This window comes from Ceratotherium simum, chromosome 21 (assembly GCF_057802395.1).
Source record: "Ceratotherium simum simum isolate JZ-2026a chromosome 21, ASM5780239v1, whole genome shotgun sequence".
NCBI lineage: Eukaryota > Metazoa > Chordata > Mammalia > Perissodactyla > Rhinocerotidae > Ceratotherium > Ceratotherium simum.
In genome coordinates this window covers 31032990-31050099 of record NC_141920.1, presented here as the reverse complement: position 1 = coordinate 31050099, position 17110 = coordinate 31032990, and the positions used below count along the sequence as shown (strand labels likewise).

At 42.0% G+C, this 17110-nt stretch overlaps 1 protein-coding gene across 8 annotated transcripts in view; it reads right to left on the bottom strand.

The window, feature by feature from the left end:
- PTPRA (protein tyrosine phosphatase receptor type A) overlaps window positions 1-17110 on the bottom strand; it is a 164977-nt gene that overhangs the window by 28091 nt on the left and 119776 nt on the right. For 6 of the 8 annotated variants that reach the window (XM_087445509.1, XM_014790124.2, XM_087445513.1 and 3 more), the window contains 3 exons: window positions 15167-15251; window positions 13907-13980; window positions 13552-13688 (listed from right to left, as the gene is read on the bottom strand). The exons of 1 other annotated variant lie outside the window; for it this stretch is intronic. In XM_087445509.1, the coding sequence (XP_087301635.1) occupies window positions 13552-13688; window positions 13907-13980; window positions 15167-15251 (296 nt within the window). Of the gene's footprint in view, window positions 1-4188; window positions 4283-13551; window positions 13689-13906; window positions 13981-15166; window positions 15257-17110 lie in introns of those variants that run through there. One more of the 8 variants, XM_087445515.1, reaches the window with a different exon arrangement.

Here is a 17110-nt window from a genome sequence, read left to right as displayed (position 1 = left end):
GTTAAGAGAAATTAGAGGAGTTATTAACAGAGATAAACACCAAACATGCAAACTGTTGCACCATACCCTGACCTGGCAGCAAGTTCTACCTTTTCTTGGGGGAAAAAAGATGAGCCCAGGTGAATACTTGCAGCCTAACACAGAGAGTGTACCTCTCTTCTAAATAGCCTGCAAGCTCCTTACAGTTTAACACCAAGAACCCCCAGGAGGCAGCATGCTCTTTATACAATTACTATGTAGTAAGGGCCTGTTAAAATGCTGGGTCAAAATGGACCACCTCTGTAAATAGAAATGGGGACAGAACTGAAGGGATGGGCCATTTATCACCATGCAAACCACCATGCAGAGATGACATGCATCTCAGAGTGAACCACACAGGAGGGATCTGGTTGGTCAGCTGAGTTGGGCCCTCTCTCGGGGCTTGATAAGGGGGTATGGCAGCCCAGCCTCTAGCATTGTGGCAAGTAAGCAAGGATAGGCAGGTGGGTGAGAGGGCATTCACATGGATGCAGCAGTTAGGAAGCAGAGGATTTGGGTGAGGTGACACTGAATCAGCAGCAGTTTTGGAGCAAATGTAAATTAGTTAGCACTGGGAGGCATGTGGATAAACATAAATGGTTTGACATGAGATAGTCTGGATTGTATGAACTTCAGCAAATCTGTTAAACTTTCTAGGCCCAAGTTTCCTCATCTATAAAATTGGAATAATAATATCTGTCATATAAGGAGTAAATAAGATAATCTCATGTCTAGCACAGAATAAGCATTCAATAAATTAGTTTTATAGGAGTGGGAAGCTAAACTTTATTATTTGAACTGTTTTATTCTTCTATGGTCCATATATTCAAAACTAAGAAAGCAAAAAGGGAAATAGTAAAATTCCAACCTAGACAACCTTCCTGAGAAGTGATTTGAAAATATGTCTTATGAGCCTTAGAAATATTCATACCCTTTGACCTAGCAACTCCACTTCTGAAAATCTAGCCTAAAGAAATAAAAATCTTATGTTCAAATTATTTACTTCATCATCGTTTTGAATGACCCAAAACTGAAAACAACCTTAGTATTCAGCAGTAGGGGAACAGTTAAGTAAATTATGGTTCATGTATTACTTTTCATTCATTCTTTCAACAAATATATATTGTGTACCTATTAGGTACTGAGCTGGGTACAGAGAAACAGTGGTGAATCAATCATATACATAGTTCTTGCTCTCATGGACAACACAAAGTTGTGGGTGAAAGATGGACATTAAACAAATAAAACAAGTAAATATAAAACTACATACCATGATAAATGCAGTGAAAGAGCAAAATGCTTATTAGCGAAAGTATCAGAAAGCCCAAGAAATACCCATATACCCAAACTTAGATTAAGGGTTGGTCTCTATTAGGGAAAGTGAGTGTGCAAAATATATTCCAGGCATAGAGAACAGCATCTGTGACGACCCAGAGGCAAAAGGCTTGGCTTGCGCAAGGAGCTGACAGGTCAGTGAGGGTGTTAAGTAGCAAGTGTGGTTGGTGGGGATGGCAAGAGGAAGTGGGAGGAGATGAGCTTGGCAAGGTGAGATTACACATTTCCATCTAGGTTCTTGAATAGGGAGTTTGAATTCTAAGTGCATGAGGAAATCATACAAGGTTTTTAAACTGTAATCCAATTTACATGTCTGCATCACTGCAATCACTCTTGCTGTTGGGTGGAAAATGGACTTAGAGGAAGGCAAGAAGAGAAGCATGGAAAAATGATGGTACAAGGAAACAGATGCATTTGAGATATATTCTGGAGTTAGAATTACTAGAATTAGAGACAGAATGAAGGGAAGGTAGATTGGGGAGAGAAAGAGACAGGAATGAGGGATGACTCGCAGGTTTCTAGCTTGGATAATCAAAAAAACATATGATTAAATAAAGGAAATACCAGCCTAAAAGGAATCAATTTTGCCAGATGGAAGTAAGAGCTTTAAGAAGGGAGCAAATATATTCCCTGGGAACCAGCAAGATAGTGGCAGGACAAATTAAAGTGACAGACCTTAAGATTATGAGAGTCAGGGTCTCAAAGAGTTCATCCACGTTCACTTACTCAGAGATTTTCCCTTCAGAGTTAAAACCCTGGAGGTTCTGTCTATTATTTTACTAAGAGAGGCAATTTTTTTTAGACCCTATGCTGCCAATACAAAAAGGGGAAAAAAGAGTTTCCTGGGCTGGACTCTTATACACAGAACAGAGACCTTACTTAGGACTGAAATGTCCCAATTCATCCAGATAGGCTAGATTTCCACAGGTTTCCACCCTGGTATGGGGCAGGATGAGTTATAAGTTTTGAAAGCTCTCATGACTAATCCAAAGGCATTACTTTTCCTGTATACCCCTTGTCTAAAATGATGTAGAACAGAGGTAGTGACCGCAAGGCTCTTGAAAATAGTCCTCAGGGTCAGTAATGACAATGACCACACCTCATAGTCCTATCAGCCTTCCTAGCTCCCCTAGTCATGATGAAATAAAACCAGGTCTCCAGCCAGGCTGAGGATCCTAAAAGGAAAGTTAGGAAGAAACAGGAGCCATTGTTTGACAAGGGAACAGAAAGGGCCTTCCCTAGAGAACATCATGCTAGATGCAAAGCATCAGACTGAAGAGCCTAGGTCAGGGATGTAAACAAGGGGAATCCTACTCCTTTTAGTTTCTACTCTGAAAAACCTAGCCCGCAGAGCTAGGCAGAAGCAGCTGAACCAGAAGGCTATAAGATGTTCAATTTTCAAGAAACACTAGGCGGCATCAAAGACCATTTCATCCCTTGTTAAGCCCTTACTGGAGGCAAGGCTATGTACTAAGTCATTTTTTAAAAGCATCAGTTTTTTTAAAAAATTTGTCTTTCAATTTTTATATTTACTAAAAAAAAAAGTATATCAATCACTCAATTTAACTTAGAAGTTCTCTTAGGGCCATTCCTCACCATGTCCTCTTCCTTCTCCTCTCACAAGTTAAGCTTGGGATTTTGCTTGAATTTATTTGTATCCCATACATTTTGTATCCTTAAACAATATATTTTTAGTGTTCAGTCTATTTTTTGATAAAAATGGAACCATAATCAAGAGGTGACTTGCTTTTTTTGCCTAACATTACATTCTGAAGATTCATCCAGGTTGTTCCACATAGCCAAAGTTCACTCACATTAACTACTCTGTAGTGCTCCATTTTGAGACCATACCAACATTTATTTATCCATTCTACTACTGATGAATATTTGGGTTGTTTACAGTTAACAATCCTGCTTTGGGCACTAATTTGTACGAGTTTCCCTGTGCACATGTGCAAGAGTTTCAGGTATGAGTATCTTTACCCTTACCAGATAAGGCCAAATTGTTTTTCAAAGTAGTTGTACCAATTTATACTCCCACCAGCAATGTCAAGTGTTCCAATTGTTCTGTATCCTCACCAACATTTGCCACTGTCAGACTGTAAATGTATCAAATGTAGGTTTAATTTACATTTCTCTGATTATTAATGAGGTTAGCCATATTTCTACAGTTCACTGGTCAACAAGGTTTCCTCTTTCTCTGAAGTACCTAGTCAAGTGTTTTCCTCATTTTTCTACTGGACTGCTTGTTTATTTTCTTATTAATTGTAGGAGTTCTTTATACCTTCTGGATACTCATCCTTTATCAGTTAAGTGTCACAAATATTTTTTACCAAATTTTTGGCCTGCTCTTTCATTTTCTTCATGGTATCTATTTATGAATAGAAGTTTCACATTTTAAGGTAGTCAAGTTGATAGATCTTTTCCTTTATGAACATTTTAAGTCTTAAAAAATCCTTTCCTAATGTGACATCATAAGTATATCTTCCTACATTATTATCTCTATGTTTCATCATTTTGTCCTTCAAATTTCAGTATTTACACCAACTGGGACTGATTTTTCTGTTTGGTATGAGACAAGAATTCAATTTTATTTATTCCCATAGGGTTACCCAATCGTCCCAGCATTATTTATTGTAAAGACCATCCTTTCCCCCACCAAAACTGCAACAGCATTTCTGTCATAAATAGGTTGCCATGTATACATGAATCTGCTTTTGGGCTCTCTTACTTTATTCCATTGGTCAATCCGTCTATCCCAGTGCCAATACAAAACTGTTTTAATTACTAAATTTTATAATAACTCTTTATATCTGGTAAGGCAGGTCTCCTCACCTTGTTCTTCTTCTTCAGGAATGTCTTGGCTATTCTTGAATCTTTTCTCCTCCATATAAATTTTAGAATCAGCTTGTCAAGTTCCACAAAAAACCTGTTGGGATTTTTATTGGAATTGCATTGAATCTATATATCAGTTTGGGGAGAACTGACATCTTTACAATACTAAGCCTTCTAATCCATTGATCTTATCTCTTCACTAATTTAGGCTTTTTTTCTTTAATGTCTTCAACATTTTTATAAGTTTCTCCAAAGATTTTGTTAAATTTATTCCTAGGTACTTTATATTTTGGATGCTACTGTAAATGCGTATTTCAAAAATTATTAGATTTTTTTGATTGTGGCTTATATATAGAAATGCATTAATTTTTTATGCTGTTTTTCTATCTATTGACCTTGCTAAAATAACTTATTAATTCTAATAATTTATCTAATTAGTCTTTGGATTTCTCTAAGGACAATATTCTCCTATGTGAAAACTGCTTATTTTGTCTCTTTCTTGCCAATCCTTAATACCTTTCATTTTTTTGTGTCTCACTGTGCTGCCTAAGGTCTCTAGTACAGTACTGAATCTCATTCACTTTTAAGTCTGAATCCCCTTTCAAATACTCTCACCTAATAGTCACTAGTGCCCAAACACTCTGCCATGATGGGCAATCTACTACCTTCTAAGGCAGTTCATCTCATCTTGGAATAGTTCTGTTTAGAAGGACCCAACACCCAGATACACAATTTCTTTTGTATTTACCTGGTACTGACTAGTGTAAAAACCAGATGTCGGATAGAGCATTCTATGGCCCCTGGAAACCCTGAACCCCCAATTCCCCAGACTGTTGAACTCCCAAGCCCTTGACACAGTTCCTGCTAATTCCCATAGGCCTCTGGCTCTGATTCATTCATTTAGAAACAATTCATCAATGTAGAGGCTATTTTGCCTCTGCCTCACTCAGATGCCACACAGTCCTGTCACTAGATTACATATACACACTTCTTCACCTGGAAATCCAAGAATTAACCTGTCTCTACTAAAGATGTAGGGTGGGGTGTGTGTGTGTGTGTGTGTGTGTGTGTGTGATCTCGCAATGCACTGATTTTGACCAGCTCGCTGCCTCCATCTCTTCCCCTCTCTTCTTTCTCCTATCCCCTTCCCCTCAGGAGCTAACTAAATTGTGTCTTTTTTTTTAAACCTTAAATATGCTTTAGAGACTTCAATAAGTGGCTTTTCAAAGTGTTTCTTTTAAACAAATTCAATGCTTCCTTCTAAGACAAATGTCAGTCAATAAAAAAGTTCCCATTTATAACTCTAGGACGTAAGCCATTGCCTGGAACTTTCAACCATGGTGGGGTTTCATAGAAATGCTACACACTTTCCTTTTAGCCTGTTAAATATCTGAAAACAGCTGTCACATCCTATGCCTATTGTTCCTTCAGCTGTTCACCCCCATGGTCGTTTTTCTCCAGAACAACTTCCCATTTAGTGATATACCTTTTCACAGAGACCTGACCACAAGACTCTTGACACAGTCCAAGCTCGGGACATCAACTCTTTATTCTACATGCTATATATCCATTGAAGCATAATGAATATTACGCAAAAGGTAAGCTCCATTAGCTTTATTTACCATATTAAAAAAAAAACAACTCTGCTTTTTAAAATGTTATAAAAAGAATATGCTTGTTGTAAAGAAAGCCAAATAATTCAGCAGAAAGTGGAAGTTCCCTATCATGTCTCTCCTATCTTCTACCCTCCTTGTAGGTAACCACTGTTCACAGTTTACAGTATTCTTCCAGACTTTAAAAAATGCGTTGGGCCGGCCCCGTGGCTTAGCAGTTAGGTGCACAAGCTCCGCTGCTGGCGGCCTGGGGTTCAGATCCCAGGCGCGCACCGACGCACCGCTTCTCCGGCCATGCTGAGGCCGCATCCCACATACAGCAACCAGAAGGATGTGTAGCAGTGACATACAACTATCTACTGGGCCTTTGGGGGAAAAAAAATAAATAAAAAAATAAAAAATGCGTTGACACACTCACACACAGATATAGATAGTTTTTTTTTTTTTTTTTTGTGAGGAAGATCAGCCCTAAGCTAACGCCCGATGCCAATCCTCCTCTTTTTTCTGCTGAGGAAGATTGGCCCTGGGCTAACATCCATGTCCATCTTCCTCTACTTTATTTATTTATTTATTTTTTGGTGAGGAAGATCAGCCCTGAGCTAACATCCATGCTAATCCTCCTCTTTTTGCTGAGGAAGACTGGCTCTGAGCTAACATCTATTGCCAATCCTCCTCCTTTTTTTTTCCCCAAAGCCCCAGTAGATAGTTGTATGTCATAGTTGCACATCCTTCTAGTTGCTGTATGTGGGACGCGGCCTCAGCATGGCCGGAGAAGCGGTGCGTCGGTGTGCGCCCGGGATCCAAACCCGGGCTGCCAGTAGTGGAGCACGCGCACTTAACTGCTAAGCCACGGGGCCGGCTCTTCCTCTACTTTATATGGGACGCTGCCACAGCGTGGCTTGACAAGCGGTGCATCGGTGCGCGCCCAAGATCTGAACCTGTGAACCCTGGGCCGCCGAAGCGGAGCAAGCGCACTTAACCGCTGCGCTACTGGGCCCGCCCCTAGATAGTTTTTTTGAGAGAGGGGATTTTACTGTGTATAGTCTTCTGTGATGTGTTTTCTCCCATAATACAATATGACTTAGAGATTTTTCTATGTCAACATATTTATTTTAATGACAGTATAGAACTTCACAATGAAGGCAAGAAATCATTTAGCCATTCTGCTGATAGATATCTGCTTTTCATTTTATTTTTTTTTTTGCTATTATAAATAATGTTGCAATGAATATCCTTGCACAAATACATATTTGGTTTTCTGTTAAGAGTCCCAGAAGTTAGATCACATAGTGTAAGCATTTAAAATTTGGTTGATACTGCCAAATCATCCTACCAATGCTATACAATTTAAACTCCCTACCTGTGTATGAGAATATCTGTACCCCTATACCTTTGCCCATACTTGATATCAATCTTTTTAAATTTTCAAATCTAACAGGCCCCAAATAATGGTTAGTTTTAATCTGGACTTCCCTGATTATTAGATATAGTTGAGCTTCTTTTCATATGTTTATAGACTAGTTGTTTCTCTTCTGTGAATTGACAATTTTTCTACTGCAATGTTTACTTTTTTCTAACAGGTTTGCAGAAGCTCTTTTTATATTATGGAAAATTCCCTACCTGTGGCAAATAGTTTCTCCTAGCTGGCCACTCTTCTATGGCATCATATTTCATAGAGACATGTAAAATTTTAATCTATTTATTATCTTTCAATCTATTCCATTTTGGCTCCTGAATCTTGTGTTTTGCTTAGAAAGGCCTTCCTCACCTCATGATTCTAAGAATATTATTCTCTGAGAGTAGACACAAATTGATGTTTTTGCCCTATGTATCACTCCTCCTCTTCCCTGGATACAAGCACAGTCACACCTGACCCACACGGTGCCAACCAGATTCTCTTTCCCAGGATTCTGAAACCCCGAAAGCAGCAGAGGCTTCCCTAAGGGGCCCCATAATGGCCACAAGGACAGGGCCTGCTCTGCCTGAGGGTTGGTAGTCTGCTTCATCTTTTTTGGTGAGGGAGATTAGTCCTGGGCTAACATCTGTGCCCATCTTCCTTCACTTTATATGTGGGACGCCAGCCACAGCATGGCTTGATAAGAGGTGCATAGGTCCGCGCCCGGGATCCAAACCTGCAAATCTGGGCTGCCAAAGAGGAGTGCGCGGACTTAACCACTATGCCACCAGGCTGGCCCCCTGCCTCATCTTTTGATTCTGCAAGCTTCCCCAGTGTCTTCCCAATTGATGGCTTTGGTTTTTTTTGCTTAATTAAGTTGACTTCTCTTGTTGTTAAATAAAGGACCTTAACTGACTTAACAGTTAGTATCAGAGTGAGTTGTAGTTGAGAGATTGATGGAAATGTGGGTGACATGAACCTGAATACTGGGTTCAGATGAAGGGAAAGGAACTGTCAACCAATTTGCAGGACGGGAAAGAGAAAGCCACTCATAGTTCACAACTGTACAACAGTTACTTCAGGTACTGCTTCCAATCACATGGGATGTCTTCTAGCTGGTGGTAAAGGGGTGGGGGAGTCCCAATTAAAAGGAGATGAGAAATGTTAAAACCAAGGAGTAGGATTACTTCTGACAATTTTAGATTATAAAATAAGAAAAAGCCCACTTCTAACATCAAATGCTCATCTCCAAAGACGGCACAAGACTCAAGGCCTTTCTATGACTGTGCTATGTATTTTGCTGAACCAAATAGTAAGATTTCAGAATTCTGCTCATTGCTGAATGCTAATGCCAATGGAATTCATATCTTTCCTGGGCTGCTCATGTGAAAGACAGGGCCTTAAGTGAGACAACTGAAATAATACTGAAAGGCAACAGAGGAGGTAGAGAAAGCCAACTTCTAAAAATCTCTACTACGTTCTCTACCACATCTTGCTTTCATGATAAAAACTGCCCCACAACCCAGCTCTTCACACTCAGGGGTAATCAGGATGCAAGCATAACACAATCTGGAGGGTAAAATACATAAACAAGGTATTAAAGCAAAGCTGACATTTAGAAGAAACTGCAGGGATTAACTGAGTTGGATCATCAAAAATCATAGGAATACGTATTTTGGGGATGTTAGACCAAAGAGAGGAGAGCATAACTTTTGGATAAGGCCAAATTCCTAATTATGGTATGGTTAACTTGACTTCTGCAGTTAGTGTAACAGCTCAGGAAACTGGCGATGGTTCTAACGGTGGGCTAGGTTGGCCAGTGGAAATCTGCACTGAATGCTAGATTCAGCTAGGTAACAATGAAAAGCCAGAAAGTCCTTGGCACAAAGTAGAGGAGATCAGTGTTACACAAGATCCAACAGTCTCAACATTCCCACTGACACTTTCACTATGATCCTGATGAGATCCACAACATGTGCCTTGCTAGAGGGTGTACACTGGTGAGGAAAGCTCTGGAATCTTTAAGAAGTGCTTTCCCGGCTGTCTTTACCAGATTGAGATGCTAGTGGAAGGGACTGGCTTCAAAATGGGATTCTCGATCATAGTGAGATTGAAGGAGCCTCAGAGGCCACAGTCACCAAAGCTCAGACATCTCTGGTTGTGGATAATTCATCATGAAGCTCCCAATAATGGAAATGGGAGGCAGCCAGCCCAGGTCAGTTGAGGGGGCCTGACTAGACTGCCATGCTAGAGAAAGGGCCCCTTCTCATCAAACTCCCAGGCCTGGGTCAGTTTACAGACCCAGAACCCTTCAATGATGGGCACACATAAGGAAGCACCCTGCCATAGCATGTCAACACTCACATACCATGAACTTTCCTCCCCATCTTCCCTTAAGAATTTGTAGTCATTTACCATGGTCACTCCACTGGGTAAAGGGAAATACACCTTTTGGAGTCTACTGGGTTCTGGCCTTGAGCTAACAAATTCCTGGGAACCCAGAATGCCACTATTTTATGCTAGTTAGAACGGAGCCTTTGCAGGCCAGGTAATGGAAGGAGTTTTGGCCTGAACTGGTCTCCCCTTAGGCACTACCTATTTTCCCAATGTATGGTTGGAATAAATATCTATAGCAAGTGGCAGAATACCCACATTGGTCCCCGACCCTTTGGATAAGGGCCATTTACAGTAGCAAGAGCAAATGCAAGCTGCTGGAACAGTAATCTCTCTTTACCAAAAGGCTAAGTCCCTAGGTAAGCCACAGAGATCCCAAGTGCTAGAGAAGACTTAAAAGTTGCAAGATAATAATGAGATAATTCATTTACATGTCCGAGTTTAGTGATGGCATGAAGCGAGTGCTCAATAGCTACTAGAATTAGCTATTCTGATGCTTCCTATTACTCCCACGCAAGCTACCAAACAGACCAGCACAAAAGACTGACAACTGTTAAGAATGCCAGTAGATTATAGTATATGAATCATGTGGAGCTGCAGATCTGCAGCTGCTTCTCCAGATGTACTCTCCTTCCTACAGATTAACATAACCCCTGGTACCTGGAATATTGCTACTAATGAGGCAAGTTCATGTTTTTTTCCCTTCACAGTGCACAAAGACTACATGAAGCAGTTTCCCTTTCTCATGGCAGGAGCAGCCTCAATGATAAATCATCTTGCCCTCTCTCTGCTGTGATCTGGTCCCTCCAGATTTTGTCTCACCACTTCACAGGACATCACCTTGACAACTCTGCTGATGACATCAAGCTGACAGGACTTGAACAGCAGGATGCTATGTATCTTAGATGTACATGCCAGAAATAAAGATAAAAATACAGTGACATGCCACCTCAGCCAAGTTTTCTGAAAGTCAAAGGCCTGCGGCAGGCCAGGATATCTCCTCCAACACAAAGGACAAGTTGCTGCTCCTTACCCCACCACTCCCCACTCTGCTAAGAAGGAGGAGCAATGCTTGCTGGGCCATTCTGGATTTTGGAGACAACATACACTACATGCTGATGTCCTGCTCTGACTCATTTAATGAGTGATCTGAAAAGAGAAGGCTCTCCAGCTGATCCAGGCCACAAAGAAATTGGCTCTGGTAGATCCTATGGGTCCCTAACTGTCTGTGGTTAAGGCTGAGCAGGAGAATCATAATGAAAACCTTAGATGTGGAGACAAGACCATGATCCTGTCATCAAGATCATGTTCCTAGCTTAGCACTGCGCTCTGGAAGAGACTGTAAACCTGATGACAGGACACGAGATATACAATAACGACTTCAACTGCCCATGATAAACGAAGTATTATGTGATTCAATAAGCCATCAATTTAAACATGTCCCGCAGAATTCCACCACCAGCTGCAAGTGATGTGTACAGAACGCTTGCCACACATCCATTCCCTCAATGCACATCTCTGATTTCGCAGTGATATCAATAGTTGACTGAAGAAGAAAAAAGTCCAGTCTAGTGTACAAATGGCTGTTAAACATACTAGCCCATTCTGGAAGTAGACTGCTGTAGGATAATCTACTTAAGGGATGGCTCTGAATGAGTATAAATGAGAAATCCTTCTAGTGAACAGAACTTCAAGCAAGATATCACATTATCTACCTCACTGGAGGTCACGATCTAAGCCAACCACTGGGTAATGGATAACTGGAACAAGAAAGATAGGAAATATTTATGCTCCATGTGTATGCACACCAGACGGCACTCATGGCTAAGAACCCAGAAGATGTTGGTCAGCCTTTTCCCTTACTACCCCAGTGCTGGCCCAATAAGCCCAGGAACACAGCAGCCACGGTAGCGTGGCAATTGGCTCTCACCACAATATCTATCTGAATTTGTCCACCATGTCTCTAGGAACACCACCTTCACCCAGGGATTTACTGGAAAGCCCTATCATGGGATCTCAGGGAATATTACCCCCAAACAAAGAACTCATTTTGGAGAAAAAGATGTATGGCCATGGGGTCACACAACCCATTATTCAGAAGCAGTTGGCACTACAGATTACAAAACAGTAGAGTGCCTATTGGAGACCTAGCTATGGTGCTGAGGATGGGGTGCTATCTTGTGGGATGAGGTAAGTGTTCTCAATCAATAATGAGCAACAAATGGTGCTGTTTTTCCAAAAGCCAGAAAAAAGGGTCCAAATTTAATCCATTAACTCTTGCCTCCCTCCCATCTATTCTCCACGTGGTAGCTAGTGATTTTCACAGAGTGCAAATCGGACATCACACTCTCTACTCCTACAAGCCCTTCAGTGGTGAAGCAGATACCACTGGTGACCCACTCATCCACCCAACAACCATTTCTCCTTTCCTCCTTGCTGCTAGAGCTCCTATTCTGTGGGGTTTTCCACCTATCCCCTACATGACACAGTAATAATCTGGACTGGTCTCAGCCAGTTGCAGTAAGTCTATTTCTCCCTTGCTTATGACTAGTTTAAAAACGAGCGTGTGACAAGTGAAATCTCCAGAAGCTTTTGGGAAAGTTTTCCTCACTGATAAAAGGAGACACGTAGGAAGAAGCAGTCATCCTTTTCCCACTGGACCTTGCTATACCTCCATGTGACACCTAGAACTGGGGCAGCCATTTTGGCATCATGAGGGGAGCCAGCCTAAGAGATAAGGCTGACACACAGCTGAGTGGAAAGGTGTGAAGGAGACTCAGAGTTTCACAATGCCCAAGTTGATGAGTTAGCCAACTCTGGAACTGTTTCTCTATGTCCTCAAATCCATTCCCCTCTCCCTAGGTCAATCTACCAGGACCTCTGTTCTCAACCATTGTTGTCGCCCCTAACTGTATTCCTGCATTTATTCTGGTCTCCTCATGGGTTGTTCTCTATAGAGCAGCCAGAGGCATTTTTTAAAAATCTGGTTGGTCCATGACTTTCTACTTCTCTAATGACAATCTACAAGGTCTACTGTCTGGCCCAGTCTTCTTCGACAGTTTTATCTCTTAGTTCTCCCTTGAATCTCTACCCTTCAGTCACACATAGCCCTTCTTGAAATTTTACATGTGCCCCTCCCTCACCCACCCTCACTATTGACAGTTTGCTCCTGTTATTTTCAGTGCCTGGAATGTTCCCCATTCCCCTTTCCCCAATGCCTTTGCTTATGATTAGGTCTCAATTACAACATCACTTCTTCAAGAAAGTTCTGACCCGGAATCAGAACTAGTTGGCTGGGATCACCAACCTATAGATTCACAAACGTGTTCTGTTTCCTTGAGGGAGTTATAAAAAATACGAATCTAAATACCCAAGATGAGGCCTGTGCTCTGCAGTCTGTAATGGTCCTCATTTTCCATATTCATCTATTCCTATTGTTGACTTAAGACACTCTGAGACCCCTGCTCTAGACTCTAAAAGGCCACCTCTTAATACAGGCTCCTACAACTATGCACCAGTCATTCGTGTCCTATATTGCTGTTTGGACTTACGTAGTTATTTTTGCTCTTATATAGTTATTTTTGAACTTAGATACTTATGGGGGTTTCCCTCCTGGACAGTGAGTTCCCTAAGTGTAGGGACTGGATCTGTTTTTGCTCCCCAGCAAATTCCTGGCACCTAGTACCTATTTGATACTTGATAAGCATTTATTAAACAAACAAAATAACAGATGTGATGAAGGATGGATGGATGGATGGATGGATGGGTAATGAGGGAGGTGAGGGAAATCTTTTTTCATTTCCTGTCCATGATCACACAGGAAAGGAGTCAGATGAACTTGGTAAAAATTTCTCACCTCTTAACCCATTAGAAACCTGTTTTCTATCCCATGACTCAAAAGGCCTGACCTTGGGTCTGCCTTCCTCCCTGCTGACACAACAGCCTCAGCAAAGAACTCACGTTGAATTCCTCTCTGAAGAGCTTATTGTCATCGGCCATTCTCCGGTTAATCTCCTCTTCCAGCTTGTCCACGGGCAGGGGTGGATACTTCCTGTTGGTGCTTGGGGACCTGGCCAGAAGTGGCACGCTCTGGGGTTCTGCAGTGCACAAGGGGGAAGGTTGGTCAGGTGCCCTGAGGACCCAGCCCTTCTCTGGAGACTAAATTGGGGATTCTAATTTCATGGACCAGGCCTCCAAGAACTAGGGCTGCTCTCTTTGAAAGTCTTTTTTTGCCTTCCTTTTAAGATGGGGAAAAGCCTAATTTCTTGATTTTCTTCTCCATGAAGGTTCCCCATGTCATTAAGGGGTGCCTTACCCACATCCTCAGTGCGGCCATTGGATAAACGGAAAGAATTGGAATGGCTCCCAGCTTGCTTGTATTTCTTAAACCTAATGAGAAAACGTTCATAGTGAAAAACTAAGCATGGGGTCAGGAGAGACCATTCATTGGCTTTGTATTTCCACTTATCAGTTCAGCCTTTCTAAATCTCCTTTACTAAATAAACAGGCTCTTTTAGAGACAGGTCCTGCACATGCTGAGGCAGCTCCATTCCATGGTGACCGAGTGCCTCAGGACACTCCTGCTCACCCTTAGCACATTAGAATCCAACAGAGGTAACACCAACAGTATATTCTGGCTTGTACAGCTCCTCTGTGCAGCTCCAGTTCCCGGATCACTGGAGATCACAGCCACACCAGGTGGAGAAGGGATGAGGGGGTAGAATACAGTGGGGGGAGACAAGAATATCCATATCAAACACAAATCCTAGTATTTCCCCAGTGCAACCAAGGAGAAGCCCAGAGCTTCAGACTAAGTGGGCACAGGTCTGGCCACAAGTCTCCTGCAAAATGGTGGAGACTCATGACAAATTGTAGAGGGGCACAAGGTTCCCCTCTCTTTATTCCTGAAGAAGAACAGAGGGAGCACAGAGCAGCTTAAGCTAAAGACAAGGACAGAATTAAACCCAACTAGTCAGGGCAGTAACTTCAGCAGGAAGAGAACAAATGCACCTCCTTCCTCTCTCCCTTGGGTTCCCTTTCCTTGCTTTTGCTTCCTGTTGAGTAGTAATATCTAGAGGACCTTAAAAGAAAGTCAGAAAAGGGAACCCTGTAACTCACACGGTCCAGTCTAGCACACCAAGGTCAGGGGTCCTAGAGCAGTTTGGGGTTAAAGCCCCAACTAGAAATAAAGGCGGCCTTTATTGAGCACATAACCTCCACTGGGGCACTTTTAGGAGTTGCTTCAATAGGGCTAGATCTGAAGATCTTAAAACACCTACAGTAATTATACAGATTGTGGCTTCTTCCCTCAACCTCCAAACCACCATCCTGGCTATTAGGTTGTCCTGGACTTGGACAGATGGAAGCAAAGGGGAGGGACTGGGTCTTCAAGAAGACTACGTAGAGCTTCTAAACCATTTCTAAGTAGAATTTTAATCTTAGCACTATCGGGAGTCACTCCCCTCTATCTTATTCATTGTCCTTATCCTACTGTCTTCTGGACTGTGTGGGCTTATTGAGACCCTGGGGTATTGAAATAGAGTCCAAGAGAATGCAGAAGCATTAGCATGCTCACCTTAGCATGTACAGAACTATGATAATAAAGACGATCACTAGCAGAGAGGACAGGGCCACCATCACTGCAATAATTGGCGTCTCATCTGAAATTGAGAGAACAAAACATGTCATTACCATTGTGTGCAATGGAGGGCTCAAGTTGGCTGCTCAGGAAACATCCAGATGAGGAAGAAGGGCTGATTCAATGCTTCAGTAGATGGCAGAGTATGGGCAGAGTGAGAGAGAGAGAGAGAAAGAGAGAGAACATCTCCCTCTGCCACCTCAGGGCTACTGGATGGATATGGGAGATAGGGTAGGGTGAGGACCCAGGGTAACATGCCCACGCCATCTCTGATTTATCATACATTTGTTTATTCTCTGTCTCCCTGCATTAGAATAAAAGCTCTCTAAAGGCAGAGACTTTGTTTCATTCATTGGTATAGAGCCTAAAACAGTGCTTAGCATGTAAAAAACATTAAAATATTTGAAAGCATGAATACATCCAATCCTGATGGCAAGCTGGGTGTGCAGGGCCATACTCTCAGCCTCAATGAGCTCCACTTAGAGGAAGATGGGAGAGGAAGGAAAAACGACAATTTAAGGACAATTTTTCTATCATAAACCCAAATGGTTTCCTGGCATACAGAATATTGTTCCTGATTAAAGCAAGGAGACATTATTAGACCCTTAAGCACCATGTATCCAAAAATGCTGGGTACTCTTTTCTACCTCTTTCCACAGCTACAGTTTACCAGGACCCCAATTAGAGCAACATCTGGCTTGGAGATATAGCAGCTCTTCCCTTTATTCCACAGGGCCTGGTTTCCTTTCCACCCAATACTTAGCCTCCTTTCTCATGGCAGCTGACCAGGTACTGACTCACCCTCCTCCACTCTCACGCCCCCACCACAAACTACACAACCAGGCTGCGTTTGTCACTATCTTTACCATTTTCCATCCTGCTAAAAGTGAGGACATGTCCCTCCCATGTAAAGGTCAATCCTGTCACATAACGTTCAGGATTACATCTATTACTGTCACCTCAAAGACTTGTCTTATTGACCTCATTTACCCTCCTCCAGCCACCAACAGCCCTATGTCTCTTCACAGTTAACTTCTCACAACAGTTGTCTTATAAAAGAGTTGTTTAATCTAATTCCTCACCTCCAAGTACTCCTTAATCTATTTTGCTGTGACTTCTACCCTCAGTGCTCCATTTAAACTGCTCATCAAGGACACCAACGAATGGCATACTGCCAAATCCAATGGAAACATGCCCATTCTCATCTGATTCAACTTTTTAGCAGCACTCATTCAAACAATATAGACCAGCAATTGTATGCCAGGCACTGTTCCAGACACTGGGAATAGAGAAGTGATCAAGTAAACAAGTGATAGAGAGCCTACATTCTGGCAGAAGTGGAAGGACACTGTACATAAATAAGTAAACACATAATTTCAGACAGGGACAAGAGCTATGAAGAAAGGTAAGGGGATAGAGAGAGATGAGGTGGGGTGCAGTGGTTTAGTCTGGGAAGGTCTGAAGTGGTTATACTGAGTAGAGGTCCAAATAATGTGAAGAAGTGAACTGTGCAAAGATCTTGGCAAAGAGCTTTCTAGGCACAGAGAATAGCAAGCATAATGGCCCTTAGGAGCTTGGTGGGTTCAGGAAATAGCACAAAGGCCAGTTTTGGTACAAGATGTGGCTGGAGAGGTGGGCAAGAGCCAGAAGACTTAAGAGTTTTGTAGGCCATGGTAATGAGTGTGGATTTAATTCTGAATGTGATGAGAAACACTAAGTGATTGGAGGGCTTTGAACAGGGGAGAGATATAACTGGATTTACATTCTTTTAAAAGATTAGCTAGCTAAACTGACTCATAAGCAGCAGTCATGAGGTGGAAGGTAATCCAGCAGAATATGGTATCATGGAAGCCAAGAACAGAGTTTTTCAAGGAGGGAGTA